General features: G+C 46.4%; 1 protein-coding gene across 1 annotated transcript in view; it reads left to right on the top strand.

Annotated features, from left to right (window-relative positions):
• Positions 1 to 21,654, top strand: part of PITPNA (phosphatidylinositol transfer protein alpha) — a 324,861-nt gene that overhangs the window by 278,474 nt on the left and 24,733 nt on the right. Inside the window, exons 9-11 of the mRNA XM_069615411.1 lie at positions 6,461 to 6,571; positions 7,280 to 7,402; positions 7,992 to 8,062. Coding sequence (XP_069471512.1) covers positions 6,461 to 6,571; positions 7,280 to 7,402; positions 7,992 to 8,039 — 282 coding nt within the window. The 3' untranslated portion in view covers positions 8,040 to 8,062. The remainder of the gene's footprint in view (positions 1 to 6,460; positions 6,572 to 7,279; positions 7,403 to 7,991; positions 8,063 to 21,654) is intronic.

The following is a 21,654-nucleotide window of genomic DNA, read 5'->3' on the forward strand; positions in this document are numbered from 1 at the left end:
TCCACTATACCTGCAAGCCTTTGCCTGCTGCTGAAAGGCTAATGAGAGTTCTTCTCCTTGTTCTTCTCTAGTTCAAAACTAGACTGAAAACCTATCTTCTAATTCTTTTAGATTTCTGCATTCCTTGTCTCCTTGCAACTGAGTTACCCAAAAGGAACTGAACACTCTTCTCTCTAAAAAGTCTTCCTTGACCTTATTGCCAATGGATGTCTTGCCTCTACCTTCTGATCTGCTTAACTTAAACTACAGCGTTAATTACCTCTTCAACTTAAACCATTATAAGGTAACTTTTAAAATACTTTTTTTTTCTTCTTTTTTACAATATTCACTTGGCTTTTGCCAAAAAGGCGCTGTTTTCCTTGTTTCAGCGTGGTCTCCAGAGTATAGCATTCTGTAGTGCTGCATGCAATGAACCGAGACCTCTTCAGAGGTAACTTGCTGCCCATTACGAAAAAATTTGCTTCAGGATGCAGTTCTAATGTGATGTGCATGTCACGTTTGCGCGCATAGTAAGGTCCTTTTTTCTAACCTTGCGGCTCTCGAGCACACTCGAAAAGACCACAGAGCAAACGAAAAGGAATCGAAGTCTCTGCTTCCTCGCTCTCAAAAAATGTTAGTACGCGCGATTCAACCCGAACGTTATTATTAACCGCACCCATAACTCAAAACTATCCACGCCCAAGACGCAAACCGTACTTAAGTCTGTAGCTATTTCTGTTGCTGCTGGAGCATTTACTTTTAAATTCCACTTGCGTTGCATAACCAATACTTAACTGACATGCCACAGTTTGTTTGCCATTCAACCTCAGTCAGTTCATCAGCATTATAACAGTCATGAATTTACATTTTCCTCACAAACTTGCATTCACATGAAATTTCACTTAGCTTCCTGGAGTTGTTGTTGTGCCTGCAGCTTTAGTTCTGCCCTGTTCCAACTAGTTGCTGAATTCTCTAGTTTCCCTTTGAAGATTTCTCTATGGATTTTTCTCTGGAGCCCAAATAACTGACTTTCCTTGCTGGTGCTCTGAATTAAAGGCAGTTTAGAACCTTTCACAAGGTTCCTTACTACCTAACGGAAGCTGCAGAACCAATCAGCTCCAAAAATTGTTGACGCCATCTTGAATTGGGATCACACCTGAATCCTACAATGTACTGGTTAAGGAAAATTGGATAGAACCTTTCTCATTAAATAAACAGTTTCTAGATTCTCCCTTGTTTCTTGCATTTAACACCTGCCCTGCCAGAGAACTTTCCTAGCTAGTAAACTAAAGGGGAACCTGACACCTTGCCCCCCAGATATACACCAATCATTCCTCACACAAGGAACATCTATGGATTACTACAGAAACCTTTTCAACCAATCAATTTCTACAGGGAAAGTACAGAGACCATTCAAATCGGCATACGTTAAGCCGATGCTCAAAGACCCAGCAGGGAATGTGGAGGACCTCCAACTACAGGCCCATCTCAAACCTCCCGTACCCAGCGAAACTACTCGAAACATAAGTCTATAGAATAACACAAGAATTCATAGAAGGGCACCAACAGCTGGATCAGGCACAAGTATGCTTCAGACAGACGAGAGGAACAGAAACAGCACTGCTCTCAATCTGGGACGATCGAAAGGCTAACGCAGACTCGGACAAAAGCACAGTGCTAATACTTCTGGATCTCTACACAGCAATCTACAGAGTCAACCATGGCCTCCTTATTGGGAGATTGGAAGAAATAGGAATCACTGACCAAGCCCTACCTTGGATTAAATTCTTCCTAACAAAAAGAACAAACTGTATGGATCGAACCTTTCACATCAACTTCAAGAGAATCCACCTGTGGAGTACCTAGTATCCTCTGTATCCCCATTGCTCTCCAGCATATACCTGGCGCCGCTTATCAAGCTCATTAAAAAACATGGCCTCACATGCTACAACTACTCTGACGACCCACAGATCGTCTATACAATACAAGATGCACAGGAAGGAAAGACAACGCTGGAAGACTGCCTACAAGAACTCTACAGCTGCATGAAAACTAACACCCTCAAACTCAACCAGGGCAAAACAGAAATGATGATCATATCCAAAAAGTGTGGAAAAGAATCCTTACATCCCATGGCTGACAGAAATAGAAACAGCACTGACTCCAACGATAGTAAAAAACCTTGATGGACAACGAACTAACACTCGAAACACAAGTAAACGCCATAATCAAGAAATGTTTCTTCTTCGTGCACGTGGTAAAAAGGTTCCTGCCATTCTTATCTTTCACCCACAAAACACTCGCCATCATCGCACTCGTCATGTCCAGAGTAGACTACGCCAACAGTCTATACCTAGGTATGCCAGAACGACCATTAAAGAAACTTTGGTGCATCTAAAACGCTGCGCGGCCAGACTCCTGCTCAAACTACCACGAAGAGAACACATTACCCCAGTGCTGAAATTGCTACACTGGCTACCAAAAAAACAGCGAACAAAAGTTCAAAACAATGTGCATTATGCACAGAACAATCCACGGCCAGGGAGCAGAGTTCTTAAAGGAGAAAATAACCATCTACCATCCGACAAGACCACTCTGATCAAGCAACGGTATTCACTTACAACCAAAACCATACAATAAAAGAAAATTCGGAGGATCATCATTCTCTCACCTAGCAGCAATAATATGGAATGAGCTACCAAAACGCATACTCAACACAAGGGAGCATTTGGAATTTAGGAAACTACTCCAAACCTGGCTCTTTGCCCCAGAACCAGAAGGAAACGACTAGGAAATATGCCCCCAACGGAAACAGGAATCATAAGGACTAGCCCATGACCCTGACTTAATCTCCCCTAACCGGAGGGCGGGGGAGGAAACCCCAACAACCCATGTCCAGATACAGCTAGCCCCCAGAGGAAACTCGGGTAGGTGAGAACCACACAAGGGACAGGCAAGGAGTGACCAGAAACCCTGAACCCAAACATCGCCAACCCAGGACTGGGAACACGCCTGCATCAGCCAGGTAGACATACCACTAGAGTAACAGAGGAAAACTGCCACTCCTAAACATGCCTGCCAACTAGGCGAACAAACTACAATACCAAACACACAGGACATTCATAGATGCTGAGCACAAACTCAAAGACAAATGGGGTAAGGAAAACCGCTAACCCAACTCGAAAACCTCAATCTTCTGCATACATTTCCCATACAGAAACTCGCACAACCACATCTCTGCACAGCAATCTGCATGCACTTCACCACACTGCAACAGTCTAACAGCACATAGCCCGGCACAACATCACATGGGAAGTCGCACCGACCCGAAAACTGCACCGAAGCTCAGCGAACGGTGCAAACCGAGCTGAAGCCACCAACAGGACATCACATCTGTTTCCTATGCCCACTACACCCTACTAACCCTCACAGCCCCCAACTTTTTTCACGCCCTCCTTTTCCGATCCACCAGAGCACCTGGGGACCACTCCGGTGGTGACGCTGCGCAATACAAATACCTTTAACATAAGCCGGCAAGCAAATGTATTACTTGCAGGCTTTGTCACTCCTCTCGCTCCAGTGTCATCCCCTTTCTTTTATCACGTAGCAATGGGACTTTCCCGGCGGATTCTCATATTACTTTCTTTGAGTTTGTTCTTTATTCCTCCACAGATCTTCTTTGTCTCAGTTGTAGATGATTATTCTTGTAAATGAGAAATCCCATTGATAGCAATAACACGTTAGCATTTTCTTCAAACATTTCTTCACTGGGGGTATTGGAAGACTTATGTTTGGAAGGTTTCTTATGGAGTTCCTCACAGGAACAGGAGATCCTGTCCCCAAACAGGGAGCCTCTCCCGGTGAGGTCCCACTTGCTTTGCCCCCCTAGGGACAGTGTTGTTGAGTGGACTCACCTCCCTAGCCCTACGGGGGGTGGGTGGGTCCCCATAGGGAAGAAGGGACCAATTCTCGCGATTCGTCACAGGCTGCACAATTAAGTGCAATGTGCTAAAGATACAATTCCCCCCGCCCCCCAGGGCGATTATATATGGTAGGCCCGAGACTATGGACTAAGACGTAACACATGTGGGGGGAAAGTAGAAAAAGGGAAGCAGACAATGTAACCAGCAAGCTGATAAAATAGCTGAAAATCCCTTGGCCCAATATGGACACAGAATTAATTTTGACCCTCTAGAACATAGCACTGAAAGTGGTACAAATGCACACATAGTACTTACACATCACTATATAGGGCAGGAAACATTTCAAAACTATAGGACAGGGCCTCCAAGAATTAATGACACATTTAAGAAACAATTACCATTGCAATACACTTAAGGGAAGCATATTTTTACAGACCCCAAAATTAGCTACAGTGTAATAATTAATTCACAATGAGAGAAGTGCAGAGCATGACTTTGGAAATACATTACAAATCAGAGGGAAGTCCTAAAAGGCTAGTTCTTGGTCAAGGGGTCACTGAGCACCCTGTAGGTACTGGGAACATGTCTGAGAGCAGGTAGTGAGCCCCACAGCCATTTAAGGAGAGGTCCAGGACAAGTAGAAGGTTCTTCAGGGAATCAATGGGATAGAAATCAATGGGCCATCTGCGTGCATGGAGGGAAGTTTATTTTACAGTACAAGTGCAGATTCCATGGCAGACAACCCCAGGGAAGCCTGCAGGAGACCCTAAATGAAGAGATCCAGAGCTTGGAGGACAAATCCCAAGTACCAGAGGAAGTCCAGATGCAGCAGAGCAGGAGGACCCCAAGGTTAGTGGGAAATGCGTTTCACACTCTCCTCCATAGAATCTTGATCCTGGACCAGGGGGACCCTTAGGGTGAGTAGCTTTTATTAAGTGCCAACCTCAGGATCCAGACTTAGTTGCTCACATCGTCAGCTTCACCACTCACTTCTCGAGCATGGCAAAACAGCCTGGGTAAGTACAGGTGTCTCTCCAAGGTGTGGTTTACAGGATCTGATGCCCAAATGGTGGAATGCAGCAGTAAATGGCCCAAGAAATTGTTTCCACATGGACGGCTTCACCCAGCAGATACAGCAGAAGCAGCTGGATATTTCAGGAAGCTCGGACTGGACCACTAGGATCAAAAAACCAAAACATGAATATGCCCCAAACCGCTATACCGAGGCTGTATGGGCAGGTAAGAGCTACAAATAGTGGGAAAATAACTTCAGCAGGTTGGAAGACCCGCTTCTTACAAATTGCATGAAAAAAATCGGCGTAACGAGGGGAAGCAGGGGCCTCAAGTGCCACTGCAAAACTGGACTTTCCAAAGGCCACCCCTCCAATCGCTAGAGGAGCCTGGGGGCAAAGGGTCAGGTGATCAGACATGCTGGTTGATGAGTCGGACTGCTCCCCAGCCCTAAACCATCCTCACAGGAAGTAACGAGAGGAACCCAGGGACCTGCACTGATTGAAATCAGTTTCAAAATTTTGGAGGCTGCATGTGGGCACACAGAATATCCACATGCTAAAACACATTTTGTTCTTCATCCTGGTTGCCCTGATCCAAGGGTCCCGTTAAAAAAAAAAAAATAATTGCTAAAAGCAGGATTTAAAAAAAAAATTGCTTCCTCAAATGGGTACATTGGGATACCAATATTCTAAAACTGCTGTCACCAACCTACTCCCTAAAACCATTGTAGGTTGATATGATCAGAAATAGAGTCCCCGATTGGAAAACCTTTGTCTAGGCAACTTCAAAGCCACCCAATACCATAAGCCATAACTAAGGTAGGAAAGGATTGCAGTGGCATGGGAACTTCAGGAGAAGTCCGTCTAGCCATCAAAAAGAAGTCTTGATCCCAAAAAAAGAAAGCGGAAATTGGTTCTCCAAAAATAGGAATTCTCTCTTGACGGATCTCAATTTATGACTGTTGTCCGAACTCTCATCGTTTAGTTGGGCATTCTGAGCATGTACACATAGTCTGCCCAGTTGGAGTTGTGCGAACTAAACACTGTCATTTATTTAGGGCTTTCAGATTGGTGGCTCCATTTACTGAGGCCAAACATCCAACATTGTTGGGAAATAATCAATTAAATGTGAGTAACCCCCTTTTGAACTTGCTCATCAATTGTCTGTCAAAACATTGTCTTCATTTCAACCAATCCCTTTTAGGTGACATTACATAATTTAAATCCCCCCCATTGGCTTGGTTTGTCTGACACTACTTGTGTGGCGTCTGTGTTGCAGTGAGTAACCCGGTTTATTCGTTTTATCGTCTGACGTTTACACCGGTTCTGTTCAATTGATCTGGCCCTAGCCATGCATGGAGCCTTTGTGTGGCCACTGAGCTATCCCTTTGCATATTGGTGGGGGGGCGGCGGATTCTTCAGTCTGGGGCCAACCTACGTTGAGGTATTGCACAGCAGTGTCCAATTGGCAAAAGACCCTCTTCCTTGCTGCCTTATATTGTCGACCTCTACTGCTACTCACATCTCCCGCTTCCTTTTTTGCAGAAGGTGTTGGCACAGCAGAAAGACTGTCCACACATGTGTGCATACAAACTGGTCACTGTGAAGTTCAAATGGTGGGGCCTGCAGAACAAAGTGGAGCATTTTATACATAAGGTAAAGTAACTGTGTGGACTTTGGCAAGCTCTCTGCTAGTATGTATGTATGAATGTGTGTTCTGAGAGGGGCACAGTGCTTTGAATAGGAAGTTGTGTGGGGACTACAACTGTAATGGCTGTCAGTTCCAGGCTGTGTGGGAATATATGGTAGATACATGAGTTTCGGGGGGGGCGGTGAATCCTGTGGCTGGCACTCAGGTAGATGTGTTTGGTTTGAGGGGGTGATCTCATGTAGGAGCTGATTTGTGGGGTGTTGGAGGAGCGCCGTAGGGAATGTGGACATGTGAGCTGGCGTGTTGTGAGGGCAGTTGAAAATACGAAGTATAGGGAGAGAAGCGTTATGCATGTATCAGGATTGTACATGTGGATCTATATTTCCAGGCACCTGTATTACCTTCATAATCTACAGATGACTAATTGCCACATCTTACCAGCTGTTGAGAACCGCATATAGGTGCAGAGAAAGGGCAGAGAAAGGAAAGCCTAGTGAAAACCTGGGATGTCTGGTTAGACCAGCAGCTGGTTAAGTTGCCTCTGCAGTACACCTAAGTACGTCAAGTCAGTTTGCTTCCAACCTCTGTTCATGATGCAACTATGGCCTTAAATATTGCAGCATTTTTTAATGTCCTTACACCGCACAATGTGCACTGATGTCATGACTACCACCAAAGTGTAAGGTCACATGAAGCATCTGTTTCTTTTGCAGCAAGAGCGCCGGCTCTTCACCAATTTCCATCGGCAACTCGTCTGCTGGCTGGACCGATGGGTGGAGCTGACCATGGAAGATATCCGCAGGATGGAGGAGGAGACCAAGAGGCAGCTGGATGAGGTAAGGGATATCTTAAATATAGACAGTCATGAAGAGGCCACTGATGGAGGGAAGAGGATATTGGGCAGGGTAAGGGAAGTAATAGGATCCCGATATTTGAGGTGGGGAAAAGCTGGTATAGGCGAGTGGGGCTTATGAGGGAGGTGCTAGATGAGATGGAGCTGCCTGGGTTAGTGAACGGGCCATGGGTAGTAGGAGATACTGCATGTGGCAGTACAGGGGTGGGATACATTCATCTAGGGGCCTATGAGTGAGTAGCCAAGGGTGTGGTTAACAAACTAGAGTTGTGAGTGTTTCTTTGGGGGATGATTACTTGCCGGGCAGTGGGTTTTGGTGTGAGGATTGTGAATATGGTGATAAAAGCCTGTTCTTAATTGGGAAGGTGCAGTGGAAGGTGATAAAGCTCCACGTTGTGAAGTAGTGAAATAAGAGGCATTTGTGCTCTAGGTGTGTTGATGGGTTGTAATAGAGGATTTGTGCTGTGAGTCTGTGGAAGAAGAGGGATCCATGCGTATACCTCTATACCGCAGTGCCTCTACTATGGACCCAATGTTCTTTGCATGTAAATGATGTATACTTTCACTTGCAGATGAGACACAAGGACCCAGTGAAAGGAATGACCGCATCGGATGACTAGCCTTGTACACTCCTTCTGACTCTGTAAGCACCCAACGATATTATTTGTATGTATGCATGTAGTTCAAGTAGGGCTGTGCCCCCCTGGAGACCTCTGCTTTGGTTAACACTGAACAGATGTCCCACTCTCAACCCATCTTGCCTGGTGAGACGGAACTACTGTGCTAGGGCCATCTACAGTATGGGGGTCACAACCTCTTAACAAATGCGTTCCCTGAGCCATTACAGTCCTCAACCTTCCATGCGTTATGACTTGCTCCATCAGTGATGCCTGCTCTGAGTATACCCTTTATCAATAGTAAGCCCCTGTGGATATCTTTAACTTCGGGACCGAGTCTATACCCTGCCCTATCCCTAAATCCATAATCTCTGCTTGTGCGTTAAAGTGTATGACTAAGAGATGCAGTATGTTTACAGAATGTTGAATAGCTAGGCTGAACACAGCTAAGCGCTCTTTATTTTTGTTCAAGGGGAAAACATATCTTCAGTGTCACTGGTCATGCCCCTGTGAAGGGCGGGTTGGGGGGAGGTGGGGAGAACGAATCAGTGTTTTATTGCCAGATCGAGAAGGCAAAAGAGAGCCTAGATTGAATAGGCCAATAGATTGTCCTTCCATGTTCTTCCTCCAAAATTGGTGTGCCCTCCTTCCAAGAAGTCGTTTTACTTGTCTTTTTAAAACCCATTCCCATTATGAAACCCAGAGGATGGCTAGGTGTTGGAAGGGTTTTTTCAAATGCCTTTCGTCTTGTTGGGAATGGTTTCCACCAAGTTATACCAGTCTCGCAATGGTAAGCGTGGAATAGTAGTATGGCTTCAATTTCAGGTGGCAAGCGAGTTGGTACGAAGGGACTGCTAATCACACAAAGCTAACTCCACACAGTATATTTACTGAAAATTAAACCCTTTACTACAGAATTATTGGTGTTAACCAATTTCTACAGTGAAGTACAGTGCCTAAAAGAGACACACCCACATTTAAGAGCTGTAGCACGCATTTTACTGTAGGGAAATGCATGGCTATATGAGAGACTTTTAAAGTGTTTAAAAGAGTTCACAAACGTAAACGGGGCTTTTAAAAATCAAAGCTAAGTATTTCAGAAATTCCCTGTCGACATCTCCTTTGGAAATCGAAAACAAGTAATGTAATACTCTGCACCAACCACTAGATGTTGGCCTTTGGAAAGCATGTGAATCTAAGCAGATACAAGCATCAGAAAGACAATTATTTGAGGTATGTAATGTTTGGCATATGAAGCACAGCCTGCAAGTAAGTCAAGTTTTTTTAAGTACTTTGAAAAGTGTAGATAAATTACCCGTGGCATTTAATGGGGCATTGTATGTAGGCAGTGCACAGTTAAAGTAAAAAGCTAGGTAATTAATACCTTTTGAGACCCAGGAGCTGCAGAGGAAGTAACCTGTTTGGAAAAAAGATTTGCTCGAAGGGATTTCCTCTTTTTGCTGCCTTTGACTCACTTTGGGACCACCCAGTATTTTTGCTCACCTTTCATGTCAGTGTAGCCCCTGGTTTTCTGGCCCTGGTCCATGCAAGAGTGTACTTTCCTTCCCAGCAGCAGGAACAGTTCCCATGGATACAACCACCCACACCTTGCTGGGTGGGGAGGGGAAGGGGCGCTGCACCTGCTAAATAAAATAGTTGAAAATAGGAGATGGGCTACACCCTGAGTTCATTGATGACTAACAGACACCAGAGTGAACTTATATAGGGATCCCCATGGGGGCCCCTCTTTATTAAACATACCTTACACCATATCCCTTAAACAATAACCCTAGGGATTCCCCATGTGTGAGCTTCATCCAAGCGGGGAACGGCTGCATCAGTGCACCCTTCCTTGGATGGACCTCGGGGACCCCAAGGATGAGCTTGCCGCAACCAATCCTCTTCCCAAACACAGGTACCACCCACATGGAGTGTGAACCCAGAGGATGGCCTCTGTGGATGGTCCCGTCTTGCCCGGCTGCCATCCTATCACTCTACATCTTGCATGGGTACCTCTCCTCTACCCCCTATTAACAATGGCCATCTACAGAACTTCCTATCCCTACCTAAATGTTATCTTGCTTAGTATTCCCCCAATACCCCAACTCTCTACTTCCCTTTACTTAACATTTACCTACATAGCATTAATTACATATACATATAACCACTCATACATATATACATAGACTCACAACATAAAACGCTATCCCACAATGGGTTGACTGCTGCAGTCAGTCACCACTTCACAGTACCTTGCAGGTCTGTCATTGTGGTGCTGGCTTGGATTAAGGGCTGTGAAGTGCTGGTTGCCGGGTGAGGGCCCTGTTCCCTGATGACGCTGGTGACCCCCTCTAGATGGCCCTCTGTTGATATATAGCAGGGCTCTGGCCCCTTGTCCTCCTTCATGGTGACCCGTACAGCATATGGGGTCACCCGACTGCCCACGCTCTGCACACTGTCCTGGGCAGTCCCCTATGCACATGGGGACCACCCACACTCTCTGCTGCACCCGTGGTAAAGCTAATATTCAGGGTGGGCCCCTGCCGTCATCACTGCCACGGCCTGTGGCGTTTTTCAAGTTCAATGGGTGGGCCCCGTTGGCTGGGGGCTCACCTGATATCAGTGCGCCGCCGTGCTCACCATCATGTTCTGTGGCCTCCTTCTGACCCACCCCCTCATCAGGGTGGAACGGGCTTCCGCCGTGCGTCTGCATGTCCTCCCGGGCTGCTCCTGACATACGCAGCCGGGAGGATTTCATTGATGACAGGCCCGCCACACTGGCCACGAGGCACCTCTTGGGGGCACAGCCGGGCAGCCCGGTCGGTGCCACCCCCCACACGCGGTGCTGACTGGGCTGTTCTTGGTGGGCCTGTGCCACGACCGCTATGCTGCCCGGGCCACATGTCTCTTGTGCCCATCCGGTCTGGCCCCCGGGTGGGCCGACATGTGCCACGGCCCAGGGGTGGCCGGGCTGCACCTGACATAGAAGCTCTGCCTCTCCTGCTCGGTCTCTGCATGGGCTTTTCAAAGGGTTAAGTCCCCAGGGGGAAACTCGAGGCAGCAACCCCGCTCCCCCAGTGCCCAGGTAACTCTTTCTCTCTTCTCTTAACTGTCTTTCTCAACTGTGCTCTTTTTTTAAAAAATCCCTCTGGATTCACTTCTCTCCCCTGCCCAGCCCATTCTTGGGCAGGGGAGTTCTTTTCTATTGTTCCTTTTTTTTTTTCTTCTTGACATTCCATCCAGCCCCATAGTGGGCCGAATGGGTCTTTCTTTCGAAGTGTGTATTACCTCATGGGACCAGCATGTACCCCCACTAGACTGGCCCTGTGGGGCCATGGGCTACATTAGGATTTTATTTTTGTTTAAATTAGGTTTTTTTCAAATATCGCTTAACTGTGGAACTCATTTTGTATGTGCTGCCCTGCCAGACCCTAAGGCTACCAGTTCAAGTTTTTTTTTTTTTTTTTACCTCTTTTTGTTATCGAGTCTCCTCACCCAGACGTTGTGTTCTCTGTACAAGGTCAGTTTTTACTTTTTCCATGTTGCTACAGATGTCATCATTTTCTACTGTGAAGTAGTATATTATTTCTATTTACAGCAGTCCAAATGTATACCTGGTTGTTTTAATCCATGCACAGTGAAACACTAGCTTTGTTGGTAGTCTTCTGTGTTACCATATATGGTCATTCACCTCTGTGGGCTCTGCACAGAGCCCAAAAGGGAGCCTTTGACTGAATGGAATCTGGTTTGAGCTGGAAACGGGTTTCAGATGCTTGGTTGCGCTTGAAGTAAATGGAGGTCGGCTTGCCAACCATGACTAGAAAGATGCCAAATCTTTGACTGGTGCATGATTGAGGGGTTGGGTGATGGGGGGGCGGGGGGGGGGTGGGAGGGGGTGTCTAGTCCCATCCCTGTAGATGTCTCCTACCTGTAGTGATCTGAAGCCATTTTCCCAGTCAGACATCTTGACCTGGGCTGGAGGATGCAGAGAAGAATGCTGAGGACTCTGGACTTTCTGGAAGGTGCTCTGCTGCCGACATATCCTCCTGAAAGGAAAGTTCCCTCCTATTGACAAGAGAATGATGGGCAGGCAATACATCCCCTTAAACTGACAAGCACCGTCGGTTCATTGTCTCTCATAACCTTCTGGTAATCTCTTGCAGCGCCTTGGACTGAGATCCTCTCATCCTGAGTGGGGGGCTCCTGCTGTATTTGGGCTTTGAGTGGAGGCCTTTCATGCTCCTCACACCTCGACTGTCATGGGACAGCTTGACTTGCACCTCTGCAGCTGCTTCTATACTGTGAGTCCTTTGTCTTTCACACTTTTGTGTGTGATCTGGCTGAAAGGGGTATCTCTGCACTGACTCACTGCTGGACTCTCCTCTGTAAGTTTCTTGAAGGGGAGGGGGTGGTCTCTCATCATTGTGGATCTTGTTATTCTAGCTTTGCAACCTCCTTGGACTCTTTCAGAGCTGGAGACTGAAACCAGCACCCAGTTCCAAACCCTACATCTGAAGTGACTTCTGGACTGCAAATCCTGAGCCTTCTCTGTAGCATCCATGAGCTTGGGCAGTTTCCCCTTGGATCTTCAGGGCCTCTGGGCTGTGTGCAGTCTAATCTTCAAGGCCCCCCCCCTTTACTCCTGACCTTAAACATTTTATTCTTTGATCTTGTGGTCCACCTCTGCATCCATTGATTCCTAGGCACCTGGTTATTGAACCTGTGCCTGGATCTATTTTGGCAATGTCCACTAGTCTCTCTAGCTGGGTGGTTGCCATTTTCTTAGCTCCTGTAATCTGTAAATCGTACCTACTATATCCCAAGCCCACTGTTGGATTTTTCCTGTTCATCTCTATGAATGTAACTTTCCAAACGCTTTCAAGCTAACTAACAGTACTCTAAACTATTACTTAGCTGGGCTATTTTGATGAACACACTTGTTTAGGCAACAGAGTAGGACTCTTTAGAACATTTAACCACATTTTAACTACTACTTTTATTTTTAAAGCCAACGTTTGTGTTTTTTCAAACACATTTTTACATAAACCGTAACTTGTGGTTAACCACTTATCAGTTGGGCCTTCTTACCTTTGTATTAAATTGTCCTGTGTATTTTAGAGACACTATTAATGTTTTTGAATACTCATTGCTTACAAATGTGTCTACCTTTCTGTAGAGTATTTTTGGAGCTTGTGAATGTGCTTAGATGCACATGATTTGCAAAGGCTGCCATCTAGTGGTTGGTGCAGAGTATTGCATATTTTTTTCGAAATCGAAAAAGGGGCGTACCTGGAAACCTATTCCTATTCTACGGGTACCATAAACCTTCACGCGTCATTGTCCTCAGATTTCTTTTTCCGCTAACGGCGTCGGATGCTAAACGCAGTTGCCTTCATTTGAAGGACCATTGAGACCTTATGACTTTGAAAATCCACATGCAAGCACATGGGCGAGATCAGCGGTGCAATGGATGAACGCCAAATAGTGCAACACATCGAAAAGGCGATGCAATAGGGAGGGTGGTGGAGGGATAACATTTCTCATAATTACTAATTCCTTAGAGAATGCCTTTCACCCTCATTGCAGCCTTAAAGATAACCTTTAACTTGTACGTTCCCAGCAATTCCAATGGAAAATGCTCTGTTTAAATTTTGAGAAAAAGTTTGTTTGTGCCCACACCTAATTGCGCCAAACTTCTTATGTAGCAAATTAAATTCACAAAAGTCAAATTGCTTGATATGAATAATCTTTGGTTTATTTGGCACGAAACCGTACCAAATAAACCAAAGATTATTCATATCAAGCAATTTGACTTTTGTGAATTTAATTTGCTACATAAGAAGTTTGGCGCAATTAGGTATGGGCACAAACAAACTTTTTCCCATATTTTTCATACGGAGTTGAGGAACTCTGTCTCCGTGCTGACCCACACATCTGCGACAAAAGAAAAGTTCAGAAAATAACCCAGATAAATATCACATAAGAAAGATACTAACAGCTACAGCAGCATCCATTTACAGGTCGCGAGTGTACACTGTAAGATGTCTCCTCATTAAAAAGTTCCTCTCCAACCACACTGTTTAAATTTTGCCCATGCTGCAATACAAAGTTTCCCAGAAATTGGGTAAGTCGACCGCCACTGCAGAAGACCTTGAGGCAGAGGGAACAGGCAGCACCTTCGGCATGAAGTCGAAGAGCGGGATATCGAGGAAACTATTGTTTCCTTGCCGGCCTCCAGCTTTGTAGGGCTGACATCGGGTCATGCTGCGAAGACCACCTCTGGCACAATAAGACTGCACAAGGGCTCAAGCCCAAAAGAACGGATTTACTCACACTCATTTATCTGACGTCCCCACTTCTACGCCAAAAGCTAAAACGGCAGAAACTGTTCTGATGCCAAAAATAAGGCTGCCGACCAGACATATTGGGTGGACACAAAAACACAAGTCGCAAAACAGATGCAGAAGGACATCGAGGAAAACGCACAAAATAGACACAACACAGATGAAGTCGAAAATCACACACACCTTTAGAAGGGAAGGGCACTCTGTCTTCGGCCATGCAGAAGAAGGGTGTCTCAGGTCTATCAGAAGAGGACCTAGAAACACACACAAGTCACCCACAGAAAACTCCTTGGTCTAACAACAGATTCTCAAACCTTCTATCGAAAAATGTAATCCTTTCTGGATGTTTGCAACGGGGTACCCACTAAAAGAAGGGGGGCACCTCCTATTTGACATTTCGACTAAAAAAGAAAAAATAGTACAACAACCTATGGAAGAGGTACAGGATGAGGAAGACCTAGTGGAGGAATTCTACTCCGATGAGATTATTGAAGAGGATGAAAATATAGAAATTTACCCTAATGGCTGCTCCTTGTCATCGCCACAGATAACAGAACCTTCTACGTCATCCTCTCCTACAGACCCACAAGTATTATATGCTGGCTTGGTAAAGAGAGCAGCAGCAAAGTTTAACATTAAAATAGATGAACCACAGGAAGAGACTGACTTCATTGAGGATGAAAGAAGAGTTCACAGGCTATCCCATTATTAAAAAGTGTTGTGAAGAGAATTACACGCCATTTCTTACAAACCCATTAATAATATGGCGCAGAAACTCAAGAATTGAGAAGAAATACAAATCGCCACCTACTGACCCTCTATACATAAGAGGCCAGCACAAAGTAGAGACCCTGATAGCAACAACCAGTAGGAAGGGGGGGGTCCCCTCTATCAACAAGTGAATTCCCACCAGACAAAGAAAGTAAAAGTATCCAAGCCTTCGGTAGGAGAATAGCTAGGCCTGCATCACATGAAGTGAACATTGCTAATGCTACAGCTCTCATGGCAAGATATGATGGGGACCAATGGGAGGAAATGGAACAGCTTACTGATCAAGAAGCAGAACCAACAAGATTGACAATGCTAAAAATAATAACGGAGGGAAAAAGACCTCAAATTGGGCAATAAACTCATTGGATGTTGCAGAGACAACAGACAGAATTATTACAGGGGCAACAATTATAAAAACATGCTTGACTCGGAGGGACCAAACCCGTAGCACAGGCCAACCTCCTGGAAAAACAAAGTTGAGGATAACTGTCTGTTCAGGCTAGATGTAGACTAAGCTTTAGATAAAACTAGAAAGAAGCATAATACACTTAAGTCTAAACCAGATTTCAGGGAGACCTTTCCCACAGAGGGGAAAGTTTGAAGGCAGGCGTCCCTTTTGGACGCAGTCCTACACCACACCAAGCCAACATCAATCAGAGTAACAAAGCTCGGCATTCCAGAACAGGTCATTACTCACCCATGCTTCACTCTCTTCCCCCTTCCCCCCATGGGTAGAGTTCAAGACAGAGGGCAAGCCCCTAGAGGCTCAGCCCCTGGCAACAAATGACTGCCCCATTACAGTCCCCTCCCATGCAACCACCATAGGTCGCATTTCAGCTTACACCCACGGATGGGATAGCATCTGACAAGTGTGTCTTAAGTACAGTAAAGAAAGGGTACTGCATCGAGCAATTGACAAAACCTTGCTACCATCAACCGAAAAGGAGAAGCATACCCCGGAACACCTAGAGGGTATACTGGAAGAAATACAAGAACTCTCACGAAAAGGAGCAATAGAAGTACCAGAAAATCAGGTGAACACAGGAATATACTCTAAGATCCTCAAACAAATTAGACAAACCATAGAAAATCAGGATGACAACTATACACGAAGTCCTTACCCCTATGAAAGAAGGGAGGTTTTATGGTGACACTAGATTTGAAAGATGCATGCTTTCATGTTTTTAAATGTTCCAAAGTTACATAAAATACCTCAGATTCAAAATACTAAACAATCACCAGCAATTCACTACAGATAAAGCTGGCAGTGGCCTCCCTGCTGTGACGAGGGGCTGAATCCACTGAAGAATGGCACGTAGCCCCCAATTGAGGCCCCACTTCACCTGAAGGCCCGGGAAACTGCACTTTGGCTTCCGTGGGCCCATTGTGAAACTGAGGGGCCTGTGGGAGTGCCCTGTTGGGTTCGCCTGCAATTGTGTCTTGGTGCTCACCCTTACCTAGTGTGGGGGGAGCTGGGTCCTCAGCTTGGTTTTATCACGCTAAGCAAGCGCCGACACGTTGTGTAGTGGGGCATTCTTCATGGACAAAACACTCTGACTCACTTCTTGCTTCCCTAAACCAGAGTGGAAATCTACCTATCTTGAAGGCACCATAGACGTCAAACGTAAGACCTATCCCTGCTGCATCTTTGCCTGTGACCCATTGGAGGGGATGCCTATGGCCCAGTGGTGCCCCTGAAGAGTTTGGAGAGGACACAGTTTTCACCTGACTTGTCTGTAACTGTCTGCTGCTAGGCTGCCTGGTGAGTTTGTCGTGCCTAGTACAGTTCTCAATCTCTCTCAATCTCTCTGCTCTCTATTTTCCATGGTGCTGTCCATCTCACCTATCTATTCCAACTGCTACTCTATCACCTATCCTACCTCTCTCGAAGCCTGAAAGGAAACCATTCAAAAAATATCTCATGGTCTCCAATCAAGGCCTGCCCATTACCAACAACTATGTCAATACTTCCTCCAGACAGACTGTCACTGACATCCTCTTTGTTGCTCCTTCCCATGACCTATGGACTCCCCATATGGTCTCTGTCCTCGTTTCTCTTTGTTGCCCATTAACGTTGGCACCAGTTGGGAAGTACTCTTGGCAGGTTTCTCATCCTATAGGTGCATCATTAATGTCTATCAGAATGGCCCTGTCATGGCACATGGCTCTCAGCCCAACCTTCTCCTTCTTGATAGGCATCTACCGTATCTCATCAACTTCATACCTTCTCCCTCCACTCTGTCTTCCTTTCCTCTTGCCCTTCTCCACCACCAACTGGCGTACCACACTCCTCAAAAGACCATTAAAGGTGTCAACCAGCTGCATTTAGCTACCCTCAACTCTCGCTCTGCTGTTAAACACTCTTCTGATATATTTTTCCTTCTTGAAGACTTTGACCTTGATTTTCTCGCTTTCACTGAGACATGGTTCACTGCCAGCTCTGTCACTGCTTTTGACACTGTCCTCCCTGAGGGCTACAAGATCCTCTCTAAGCCCAGGCCTAACTGGTCTCAAGGCGGAATTGCCTTCATCTACCCTGATTGGATTCCTGCTACTATCATTCCCAATTGGACCTACTGTTCCTTCGAAATGCCTTGTCTACAGGCTTGGTGTCTCTGCTACCCTTTCACTGACTCAATCACCATCTTCAGAACCCCTGGTCTGGCCTCCTTCTTCCCCTCGGAGTGGTCTGACCTCACCTAGTCTCTTCTTGTCTCCACCTCCAAGCACCTCAACCTTCATTCTCCCGAGTCGGCCACTGGACTCTTCCGCAGTCTCTGTGATGCTCTTTCCCTCACCATTCATCCTTCAGACGGACTCTGCCGGACATACCTTGGATGCTCTCATCTCTTCAGATATACCCATCTCCAACCCTCTCACTACTCCTCTCTCCTGGTCTGGCCATGCTCTGTCTTATCTGGATCTCTTGGATTCCCCCGGCTAAGCCACTGCCTGTCTCCTCCTCCATCATTCACCTAAAGAAAGCGAGTGTCAGTTGCTGGCTTTGTTGCCACTTTCATTCCCCCTCCCACTGACCCCCATTCTGATTGCTCTTGCTAATCTTCACCTCTCTATCACAAACACCCTGGACATCCTTGCTCCTATCAGGAGGATCCGAATGAAGCCTGCCTCCAAACGCAACACCTGGTATGACTTCGACCTAGCCTCTCGGAAACATAAGTGCAAAGTGGCTGAGCGGCAATGGCAGGCATCAGGCACATCGTCTGACAGACTGGCCTACCGCCTGCTCCAAAGGCAATACAGGCTCTCCATCCAATTTAAGAAGAGGGTCCATATCCAAGCCCACATTTCTGGGGGCACTAACCACACTGGCAAACTGTTTAAAATCTGCAAGGAAGTCGTCGCCTCTCTGCTGCCATCCCTGAACCCCTATACTTCACTGACCACCCACTACCTAACTAAAACTCAGGACATTCTGTCCTCGCTCTTCTCTACTCCCCCCCCTCCTCCTCCACCACCCAACCCCACCCCATCTCTCAGGCCTCCCTTGGCTCTAGACTCCTCTCCCCTTCTACTCTCATCTGTCTCGCCTATAGCACCAGATAAGGTCTCTAGACAAGTCTACTCTATGAAAGTCTCCTCCAAACAGGTGCTTCCATGCTCCTCCAGAACTATAAAGGACAACACAACCTCCCTTGTGCCATCCCTGGCCGATTTCTGTAATCACTCCTTTGCCACCGGCCCCTTCCTGCTACCCCTCAAGCACTCCCTTGTGCATCATCTCCTCAAAAAGCCTTCTGCCGACCCCTCTTGCCCTGCTAGCTACCGCCCTATCTTCACTACGCCCTTCCTGAGCAATCACCTCGAGAAGCTGGCCATCTCAACTGATCCAACACACTGAATCAGTGGTTGTCTCCACGACCACCAGTCTGGCTTCAGAGCAGCCAGAGGCATGGAAACTGCTCTATTGAGCACCCGTAAAGACTTGCTCTCAAATTTTGATTCCAACTCTCCTCCCATTCCTATTCTTCTGGATGCTTCCTCTGCCTTAGACATGGTCAATCATGCCACCCTGACTAATCGCCTCTGTGACACCCTTGGTATCACAGGCCTTGCAGTGGACTGGTTGACCTCCTTCCTCTCTGACTGTCCCTCTTAGCTTCAACTGGGCTTTTTTCTGTCCCCTATCCCTCTCCACCTGTGGTGTCCCTAAAGGTTCTATCCTCTCGCCTTAGCTTTTCAACATCTACCTTGCCCATTTGGCCCGCCTCATCTCCTCACTTCCCGTGTTACGCAGACGATATGCAGCTCTCATTCAAGCTTCCTTCTACTGCTTCCTCCTCTCCTCCCTGACTGACTGCTATTGAGTCATGGTGTGCTTTTAATGATCTCTGCCTTGCCTTAAGGCCAGTAACACTGAGATCCTTCTTATCAGGACCCCAGTTCCCACCCTCTGGCCACCCTCTATGGGTCCTGTGAGGCAAAAAACCTGGGTGTCCTCTTTGATTCCTCTCTCCTTCTCTCCTCACATCGCAATCTTGCCAAGAAGCCACTATCGGCTGCCCCTCCTCAAAGGCATTCTAACTTTGCTCACCTTCCCCCAGAAACTCAATGTCTCCAGAGTTGTGGTCCTCTCTAGGCTTCACTACTGCAACAGCCTCTTCCTTTATCCTCCCTTCACCCCCTTCAACTAATCCAGAATAGGGCTGCAAGACCTTATTCTTGGCCTCAAGCCCAGGGACTGCATCTCCATAGCCCTAATACCTCTCCACTGGCCCCCGGTTGCTGCTAGGACCACATTCAAGACCCTCTGCATCATCCACAAGGCTTTCTTGGGCCTGGGACCCCGCTGCATCCAACTCTCTCTCTCCCTAAATACCTCCCTGCTAGAGCCGTTCGGTCTGTTTGCTAAAACTCTCTGCAGATCAGTCGCTTCTCATAGCAGAGAGTGGGGGGTAGATCACTCTCCTCTGCAGCTCCCTCCCTCTGGAACTCTCACTGCCCCTCTCAGGCTTGAGTCATATCTCCTTAAGTTCCGGAAGCTCCTCTACCCTTCTTTTCTACTTTTCCTTCTCTCTCCCCCTCACCTGCTAACTCCTCCCTTTGTGCAGTGACCGGCTACCTGGTTCCCTTAGAGTTCTACAGGGCTCCAGCCCCCCACCCCCTTTCCTGACACTTAGCATGTGGACCCACATCACTGCAATCCCTGGCACTTGCCTTCTTGGCCTATCCTGAGCACTTGCACCTGCTCTTCTTTACCCTACTTTCCCCTTCCCACCCTTGCACTTTGCTTATTGCACCGACCGGCACTTAAAGCACCAGAAAGAGTACAGGCTTTACACACACTCATCCCACTTTTCCAACCACGTCAAAGGTTATCAGTCAGAAAAGGAACTCCTAGGCATGATTGCATGCTGTATATTAATAATACCACATGCAGAACGAAGAATGCAAACAATACAAGAGTGGCTGGTGGAACATTGGTCACAAAAAACAAGCCAGTGAGATGATCTAGTGGTAGTCTCAAACAGTAAACAAGAGTCTTCTCTGGTGGTCACCAAGCAATAGGAGCATAGGCAGACCTTTCGTGTCCCTGCAGCCACAAATAACAATAAAAGACGCATTACTGGCAGGATGCAGTGCATATTGCCTACACCTCAATGCCCATGGAAAGTGACTTAAGTGGCAGAGTTTGTATGGCACCACTGTGCTAATCAATCCCTAATATTGAGTGTTAACAGGACAATTATTGTACTTCAATACTGTATAAAAATGTTTGATGTACGGTTTTGGCCAGGAGCTTCCTTTTAGGAATTGTATCATCCACAGCCCAACAGTTGAATGTCATAAGTGTTAGCATTGCTGAATGCACGACAAGGTTGAAAACGGCTTCATGTACTATTATCACACCCATGCAGTAGGTACGTATGGATACCATGAATGCTCATGGATTCTATTGAATTGCCACCACTGTAACTCTGGGTACTTAAAAATAGATAATATTGGAAACCCTTGAATGACCGATGAAATGTTAACACTTTCGTAACATTCAAATCTTTAGCAATAAAGATGGCACTGATTTTCTTTTCAAAATGTTTCACAGGGAAAGAAACAGACCACACAGCTGCAATGTTCTAAATCAACAAACTGGTCGGAACTCCTTCAAAACAGGTATCCACCCAGGCGCAAAATATTTCGCATTGGTGCATACAAAGGGACATATCCATACAAGCTCAACAGGTCTCAGGGATCCACAACTGCCTAGCAGACTCACTCGGCAGAGTCTTACTACCAGAACACGAGTGGGAACTCAACCCCAATACACTCAAACAGATCTTTGCAACTTGGGGTCACGCAACAGTAGACCTGTTTGCAACAAGAGAAAATGAAAATGCCTAAACTTTGCGTTCAGGTTCCCACAACCGGGGTTCCTAGGCAACACACCATGGATGAGTTGGTTAGTGAAATTTGCATATGCTTTTCCACCAACCACACTCATACACAAGATAATCCACAAAATGCACCAGGCGAGCTTAACAATG

This window comes from Ambystoma mexicanum, chromosome 9 (assembly GCF_040938575.1).
Source record: "Ambystoma mexicanum isolate Mex_15411 chromosome 9, UKY_AmexF1_1, whole genome shotgun sequence".
In the NCBI taxonomy this organism is placed as follows: domain Eukaryota; kingdom Metazoa; phylum Chordata; class Amphibia; order Caudata; family Ambystomatidae; genus Ambystoma; species Ambystoma mexicanum.